Source organism: Salvia hispanica, chromosome 5 (genome assembly GCF_023119035.1).
Source record: "Salvia hispanica cultivar TCC Black 2014 chromosome 5, UniMelb_Shisp_WGS_1.0, whole genome shotgun sequence".
Classification (NCBI taxonomy): domain Eukaryota; kingdom Viridiplantae; phylum Streptophyta; class Magnoliopsida; order Lamiales; family Lamiaceae; genus Salvia; species Salvia hispanica.
The window spans coordinates 34,288,637-34,297,700 of record NC_062969.1 but is presented as its reverse complement, the minus strand read 5'-3'; the positions used below and the strand labels follow the sequence as shown (position 1 = coordinate 34,297,700).

At 46.2% G+C, this 9,064-nt stretch overlaps 1 protein-coding gene across 1 annotated transcript; it reads right to left on the bottom strand.

Moving 5' to 3' along the window:
• Positions 1 to 6,004: 6,004 nt before the first annotated feature.
• LOC125189908 lies at positions 6,005 to 6,751 on the bottom strand. The gene has a single exon (XM_048087128.1). The coding sequence runs from the start codon at positions 6,749 to 6,751 to the stop codon at positions 6,005 to 6,007; it is 747 nt and encodes a 248-aa protein (XP_047943085.1).
• Positions 6,752 to 9,064: the final 2,313 nt, after the last annotated feature.

Here is a 9,064-nt window from a genome sequence, read left to right as displayed (position 1 = left end):
AGTTAGGGTTCATCTCCTTGTCTCTCGGACTCCACCGTCTTATCATCATTACTCCGCCCACCATCTGCCGCCAGTTCACCCGTTGCCTCCCTCTTGTCCGTTTCCAGTAGGCTTGTGCTTGGAGCGGTTTCTACCTGTTGAAAACTAGAGTCCGGTACGCTGGATGAAGTTTGAGGCCTCTCATCGTGGGGAACTGCGGGTTGGGCCGTCGAATCCACAGGGATCGTCAGCGGTGGTGTGGCAGCCGCGGTTGTCATCGGGCTGGCTGAGAATAGGGCGTACACTTCTTTCGCCTTCTCGACGCTTCACAATTTCTGCGTCAATTCCGCCAGAAGAACCGCGTCGTAGACCTCCGGCTGTGAACTTCTTGTGGTCTCATTCAGCTTCCTGTAGTCGATGCACATCCTCCACCCAGTCACCAGCCGCGTGGGCACCAACTCGTTCTTTTCATTCTTGACAACCTGTATTCCAGACTTTTAAGGCACCATATGGACAGGACTGACCCACTCACTATCCGGGATGGAGTAGATGATCCCTAGAGAGAGCAGTTTCAACACCTCCTTCAGAACTTCCTCCCGCATGTTCGGATTCAGCTTCCGTTGTGCGTCTCGGTGAGCCTTTACACCCTCCTCTAACCAGATGTGATGCATGCAGAGATCAGGGCTGATTCCTACAAAATCGGAGAGGGTCCACCCTATTGCTTTCTTGTTCCGCTTGATTACTTTCAACAATTCCTTCTCCTGCTCCTTAGTCAAGTTAATGTTGACTATCACTGGAAATGCCTCATTCTCTTCCAAGTAAGCATACTTGAGACCTGGTGGGAGTGTCTTCAGTTCTTTCTTGGTGTCATTCGTCTCCTGGGGCAAGGGATTTTTTTCTGCAATCTCAGGTAATGTCTCCTTCCCAGACCCAGGAGAATTCTCCAGACTAGCCACATGGGCTGATCCCCTTGATCTAGCTGACTCGGGATTTTTGCAAAACTCCATGATGGCTTCTGTTAGTTCCTCATCTGTCAATTCCATTGTGTTCATTGCTGCACACCACCGTACAACTTCTCGGTCGATGAAATGACTCAACTCCGAGTTTTCAATTTGTTCTTGTATCAATTCCGTCTCAAGATATTCTTGGACCAGGGGGTTAATAACATCTATAGCATACAAATTCTCAACATCTAATGGTCTTTTCATTCCCTCATCTATGCTAAATGTATATTTTTCCCCATTATAGTCCGAGCAAATCGTTCCATCAAAGACATCAATAATGATCTTGGCAGTGCGTAAGAATGGTCTCCCTAAAAGCACGCCACTAGACTCAGCAGACTCATTATCATTCATTTTGATAACATAGAAATCAGCAGGATATAGAAAATCATGCACCTTAACTATGACATTTTCTAACACACCTTCAGGACAGATGCAAGTTCTATCTGCTAACTGGATTACCACCTTGGTAGCGACCATCCTAACTCTCGTCAGTTTCTTGTAGATTGAAAGTGGTAAAATATTTATAGACGCCCCTAGATCACATATGGCATGCTCGAATCTGATATCCCCTAGAGAATTGGGTGATGTGAACATACCTGGGTCTGTGCATTTCGAAGGCATCCTTCTCTTTTGTATCACAACAGATACATTTTCCCCGATCACAATCTTCCCGTCTGGCTTTGTCTTCCCAGCTATGAATTCCTTGATGAACTTGCTAAAGGCAGGCATCTTCAGGGCTTGCAAGAAGGGCAGGTTGATTTCCAGCTTGCTAAAAATTTCATGAGGTCCTCTGTATCATCCTTCTTTTGGTTCAGGGGTCGCTCCCCTAAAATCCTTCTTTTGCGGGAAAGGCAGACATCCTTCTTTTGGTTGGTTTCCCCCCTGACATCACTTGGGGTCGCCCCCTCCTCCATTGGTTCAGGGGTCGCTCCCCTAAAATCCTTTGGGGTTTCATCCCCGGTCTCCATAGGGGTTTCCCCCTCAGCCATCATCTCTAGAACAGGGGTTTCCCCCTCAGTAATCTTTTCCAAAACAGGGGTTTTCCCCTCAACAAACTCTACCATAACAGGGGTTTCCCCCTCAGCAACTTCCTCTCGAATAGGGATTACCCCCTTTTTCTCACCCTCAGAGTTAGGGTTCATCTCCTTGTCTCTCGGACTCCACCGTCTTATCATCATCACTCCGCCCACCATCTGCCGCCAGTTCACCTGTTGTCTCCCTCTTGTCCGCTTCCAGTAGGCTTGTGCTTGGAGCGGTTTCTACCTGTTGAAAACTAGAGTCCGGTACGCTGGTTGATGTTTGAGGCCTCTCACGTGGGGAACTGCGGGTTGGGCCGTCGAATCCACAGGGATCGTCGGCGGTGGTGTGGCAGCCGCGGTTGTCATCAGGCTGGCTGAGAATAGGGCGTACACTTCTTTCGCCTTCTCGACGCTTCCCAATTTCTGCGTCAATTCCGCCAGAAGAACCGCGTCGTAGACCTCCGACTGTGAACTTCTTGTGGCCTCATTCAGCTTCCTGTAGTCGATGCACATCCTCCACCCAGTCACCAGCCGCGTGGGCAACAACTCGTTCTTTTCATTCCTGACAACCTGTATTCCAGACTTTTTAGGCACCATATGGACAGGACTGACCCACTCACTATCCGGGATGGAGTAGATGATCCCTAGAGAGAGCAGTTTCAACACCTCCTTCAGAACATCCTCCTGCATGTTCGGATTCAGCTTCCGTTGTGCGTCTCGGTGAGCCTTTACACCCTCCTCTAACCGGATGTGATGCATGCAGAGATCAGGGCTGATTCCTACTAAATCGGAGAGGGTCACAAGGTGTATCTGATGGCTGGGGGCTTTCTGACAAGTCATGTGGGAGTGTTCGTGAAAGTAGGGGACAAGGTGTATCAGAGACATGTGGAAAGTAGACAGTTACTAAAAGAGGAAAGTTAGAGAACAAAGTGTATCTGATGGCTGGGGGCTTTCTGACAAGTCTGGATAGTACCTCTGAAAAGTAGGGAACAAAAGTAAAAAGTAACTTAAAAGCAAAAGTAGACCAAATAAAGTTGATTTTGACGTTTTCTTCCTCACCAAGTATTGACGAAAATCATATGAACACAGACACCATAACTAAACTTCAGATTCATGCATTCAAACTCAAGATCCATCGATTAAAATGCTTAAACTTAAATTAAACGGTAACTGCAACTTTACTTCTACTGGCTGACATGCAAGGTGATAATCACGGCGCAGAAAATGAACTCATGCACGAAAATTTGACTAACTTAGCTACAACTTCAAATCAACAACTCCCGAATAGAAAACACTTAGAAATTGAAAGCAACAACTAAATCTAACTTCCCTAGGCAGAATGAAGCAAACTCAAACCAAAGTGACATGCGAAATAGAAACTTCATAACGTAAATGTTGGAAAATAACAAAGTACTTCAAAAGAGCAACAACGATGAGTGTTTGCAGAATAACTAGTTGATGAAAACAAGTAAACTTTAACTAAGAAAGCGATTAAGATTGTTTGTGCCACTCCGGGCGATGATACTACTATACTACTGCGATAACTGGCTGGAACAACGGACTGATGACTTCTCCGGCAAACTCTGGACGTCAAGTGACCATGGCTGTGGCGAGGAACGAGAGGTAAGATAATGCTGAAGGATGGATCTTCTAGAGAGAATTCTACTAAGTGTGATTGTCAAACTCCGAACCGAACTAAAGCCGAACTCCTTCTCTCTCTCCAAATGGCTTCTTTTATAGGGAGGCTTGCCCTTGCTTTTAGGGTAGACTTCTCCCGCATTTTGACCTTTTTGCCCTTGTAAAATAATCATCCCAGCTATCCCCCTTCTCCATCTCGAGCCTTTTCTCTGGCATGCATTCTGGTCAGTATCGCACCCTTCTAGTGCCCTTTTCACTTGCGTCACACGAATCGTCACCTACTGACTTGGATCCTTCAATCCTGCACACTTAAGCAACTGTTTTGCAGATAATACATGTATTTCACGACATACTGACCAGTAACCAAGGCTTAGAATACGACTTATCAAACTGCTCACACTTACCACATGCTTGTCCTCAAGCGTGAAGACAAACAAAAAGAAATAAGTCGAATTCGAGCCTGGTTACTCCCCCTGACCGACTCTACCTAGCTAGACTCAAGACTCTGACGCAAAAGAAAAGAAAACACTAACGACACAAACACATACACATATAGTTAACTTAAACACATAGAACAGGCTATATTTTCAACCACCCTTCCCCTCGAGATCAGGTGCAATCCGGCCTTAGGCAGCCTTGAACTTCCGCCGCCCCCCTTTTCTTCCCCAGTCAGTATATCTGCTTGTCAAGATCACCCAATCCTAGGCCAAACACTGGGTTCACTCAGTCACTCATTCCTCACAGGGGATGTTAGGACTGTTTTCTCTCAATGCTAAACCACAGATGTTTCGGACTCAGATCTCACATGCAGCTCCCGAAGGTCTTTAAGGCTTGTAATGGGGCTAGTGGCTTGTAGCGTTTGGGGTAGTTGTCCCTAAGGCTCTAAGTTCAAAAACTAACTTTTTATTTTGATGAGGGAGAACTGTGTGCATTCGGGCTTCTGGCTAGGGCTTCTTCTTCGGCTGGACAATTTCTGACATTGGCTTCCAACTGGTCAGTAGCTTCCTTGTGGCTTCGCCACCCTTATTCCTTCTTCCTCCTTTCTCTTTTTGTGGTCAAGTATCTGCGACCATTTTCTTCAATTTTCTTTTCTGTGGCTTTGCCACCCTTATTCCTTCTTCTATTTTTTTGGATCTGGAAACTTCAGATCGATTTTCTCCTTCTTTCTTTGTTTTTCTTTTCTTCAGCTGGTTCCTTTTGTATGTCCTCCTGGGCAGTTGCTTCCTTGCCTCATGCCTTGCACGCACACAGTTCCAGTGGCTGATGGGTTATTTCGGGGTATAAGTCAGGCTAGAAAATGGGGTTCTAAGGGTAGGGTTTTTTTTTTTTTTTTTTTTTTTTTTTTTTTTTTTCCTACTGCCTTCAGGGTTTGCTACACGCGGTCACCTTGCCCTAGACATCATGTGGTAGCCTCTCTTCTTTTTTTTTTTTTTTTTTTTTTTTTTTTTTTTTTTAGTATTTAGTGGAAAGTGGTTCCACCTTAGGCCTTTAACTCACCTTTTAAGAGGGCTTTCGTGTCTGACCTAAGGGTTGGGTTTTTCCTTCATACTCGCATCATCTATACTGACTAGGGGTTACTGGAGGGGGTGGTTTCCGTTTTCCGGCATGTCTTATCTCCCTCAATTCCCCTCACCGTCAGTTCGAGGCAGTTGAGTTTTAAGCCCATTCATAAAACATAACACATAATTCCTAGACCTAACAAACCCTAAAAAAAACTAACATGCACTGACTCAAATAACACATATATACATGTCATACTGGCCATTAGCTCCCCCCTCTCACTTCACAAGTGTCTGCCCCAGATACGGGCTGTGAAGTGAAAAGTGGGAATGGCTAGTATGACGGACACACACTTATAACAAACACATATTATATCTAAAAACTTCTCACACTTAGACTATGCAATAGGCTAAGTGGGAGAGTTTCAGATATAAACATAGATGTACAAAACAGAACAAAATATTTACAAACATGAAATATAAACATATAAACTCCTCACACTTAGACTACGCAGTAGGCTAAGTGTGAGGTAACATGCTCACGACTAAACACAAAGGAAAACATAATAACATATGCACCAAAGAAAAACATAATAACATAATAAAAGAAACACTAAAAAAAATCAAAAAGAAAAACTAACTGGTCAGTTGGGGTGGTTCGATCAGATGTTCCTCCTGCTCCTTCTTGGTGCAGGGTTCTGTGCAGGTGGGTCCGTTGGTTCTTCCTCAGCAGGTCCGGGTTGGTTGTCATCGTCCTCCTCTTGCTCATCACTTTCTTCTTCCTCAGGTCCGGTGGTTCCAGCTTCTTGTCCTCCATGTCCGCTTGGTCCAGCTTCATTGCTTGCTTTTCCTCTTGCCAACTCCTTTAGTACGCTCTCCCTGACTGGTGGGCTACCTCTTCCGACCTTTCCGCTTTCTTTGTTGCTTCCTCATTCCCTACTGCCTGGGATGCGAGGTCCAGTACCTCAGCCACCCCTTCAGGGTTTACCACGATCCTATCCCCTTTGCCTAAAACCGCTTGAAATTCTTCCTCTGTCATTATCCCTTGCTTCCTGGCCGTCTCGTTCAGATCTATCTCCTCCTCCGCTACATCGATTTTTTTCTCAGTGGCCCTAATCTCCTCTGCTTCACCTTTCTCGCTCTCGCTTGCTCCCTCTCCACTCTTCTTGTCTTCTGTTTCTCCCCAGTTGGGATCTTGATAGGCGGAAAGAGGGCTGACGTCCAGCGGCTCTGTTTGGTGTGTGAGAGAAGGGTGGGAGGGTTCTGCTTGTGCAGCAATTGTTGGGGAAATATTTTCGGACGTCGGAATTAAGGTTTTTGGGGTGGTGGTGGGTGGATTTTCTGTGGTTATGGTTGGGGTAGGGTTTGATGTCGCCGGCACTCCTCCGGTTAAGCCAAATCCGGCTAGGGTTGCTGCCCAGTCTCTGTTGGGGTCCTGTTGGCTTAGAAACGCCGCCAGTGCGTCTAAAGGAACCATCGCCGGAATTTGTGTCGTCGGCGGTGGTTGTGCTCGTTGTGGGCTTGGCGGCCTTGATTCGGCTGCTGTCTGGGGTTCAGACGAGGCCCCGCCGGCGGTAGATGCTCGGTTGACGGTTGCCTTCTTCTTTGCCATGGCTGTGCCGGTGGTGGTTTGCGGTAGTTTCTGTAGTGGGTGGTGGTTTTCGGAGTGGGGGTTGCGGTTGTGGAAAAGAGAGTGCAGGTGAGAGTTTGTAAAGTGAAGGGAAGTAGGCGGTGGGGTATTTTATAGGGTGGTGGGCAGTTGAGGGTTTTGACCGGTTGTAGGCGGTCGCTCGGTTGAGACGCTTCGTGTGGGAGGCGGTTGTGTTTGCTGACAGCCGATTGGACGTTGCTTGTCACGTCCTTGCCTCACGCGCCTCCCAGCCTCTGCACTCGCCTGCAAAGCTGCAACACACCCAAAATTCAAACTTTACTCAACTCCCTCTTCTCAATTAGCTAGAAATAGAAAAAGTAAATAAAAGGTTCTTTAATATAATTCAGAGTTTCACCTAAGTGGCATTCTCGTGGTCAGTACGAACTCCGAATTAATATTTAAGATCCGAAAAAAAATCTTTTTGTTGTTTTTCTTTCTTGACTTAAATTAAATTACCAAATATTTACAATATTTACATCATTACTAAGGGTATTTGAAGTTTTACCCGGTCAGTAAGTACAATACTATGACGCTGACCAAGTGAAACTTCAAATCCCTTTCCTACTGGTCATTTAGATGCTCTTAAAGTGTAGTGGAATTTCTTCCACTACACACACCTCTTCATTTTCCCTATATATTTTCAATCTATGTCCATTAACGACAAAAGGTTCGGAGTTAGGGATACTCCCTGAAATCTCGACCGCTCCATTAGCACGTAATGCAGTGATAATATAAGGTCCTGCCCATTTTGATTTGAGCTTCCCAGGCATCAGCTTCAATCTTGACTGGAAGAGTAGTACTTTCTGGCCAACTTGGAGATCCTTGGTTCTCAGATTTTTGTCGTGCCACATCTTTGTTTTCTCCTTGTACCACATGGCTGAGTCGAATGACTCCAATCTGAGCTCTTCCAGCTCCTGTAGTTGTAGCTTCCTTTCCTCTTCACAGGCCTTAGCATCCACATTAACCTGTTGTACTGCCCAGTATGCTCGGTGCTCAATTCCCACTGGCAAGTGACACATCTTCCCAAAGACGATGCGGTAGGGGGACATCCCTATAGGAGTTTTGTATGCTGTCCGATATGCCCACAGAGCGTCTTCCAACCTCATGCTCCAATCTTTTCTGGAGGGGTTGACTGTCTTCTCTAAAATGCTCTTTATTTCCCTGTTTGAGATCTCTGCCTGCCCGTTGGCTTGGGGGTGGTAAGGACTGGATAGGCGGTGATGAACTCCGTACTTCTTCATCAATGCTTCGACCGTTCGGTTGCAAAAGTGAGTCCCTTGATCAGAGATGATTGCTCTTGGTATCCCAAACCGGCTGAATATATGACTCTTGAGGAACTTGGTGACTTCTTTGGATTCACAAGTGCTTGTGGCCTTGGCCTCTATCCATTTCGACACGTAGTCAACTGCCACTAAGATGTAGGAGTTTCCATAAGATGAGGGAAAAGGACCCATGAAGTCCATACCCCAGATGTCAAACACCTCACAAACTATCACTGGAACTTGCGGCATTTCATCCCTTGCGGAGATTCCACCGGTCAGTTGGCAACGGTCACAACCCTTGCAGAACTCGTATGCATCTCTATTCAGGGTTGGCCAGTAGAATCCGCTATCTAGCACTTTTCTAGCAGTCTTCCTAGGTCCGAAATGCCCTCCACATGCCAAGGAGTGGCAATGCGTCAGTACATCCCGTTGCTCCCAGTCAGGAACACATCTTCTAATGACCTGGTCTGCTCCTGCCTTCCACAAGTATGGGTCGTCCCAGAAATAATACCTTGCCTCGCTCTTGATCTTCATCCTCTGAGCCTTTGTTACGTTTGGCACCATTGGCAGCTCTCCTGTTACCAAGTAGTTTGCCAAGTCCGCATACCAGGGTTCCTGTCCCACTTTCTCCTTACCCTTGGTTGTTGCGTCCTGACCAGTAAGTCTCATCACTTCTTCCCAATTGATCTTCCTTGCGGAGAAAATTACTTCGCATAAATGCTCTTCCGGGAATCGATCCCTTACATCTTCACTGTTCCCTTCTTGTATTATTCTGCTCAAGTGGTCCGCTACCTTGTTCTCAACTCCCTTCTTGTCTTCTACCTCCCAGTCGAATTCTTGTAAAAGCAGCACCCATCTGATTAGTCGAGGTTTTGACTCCTTCTTCGCAATGAGATACTTGATCGCCGCATGATCAGTATAGACGATGACTCTGGATCCCAGTAGGTACTGCCTGAACTTCTCGAATGAATAGACAACCGCCAACATCTCCTTCTCGGTGGTGTCATAATTC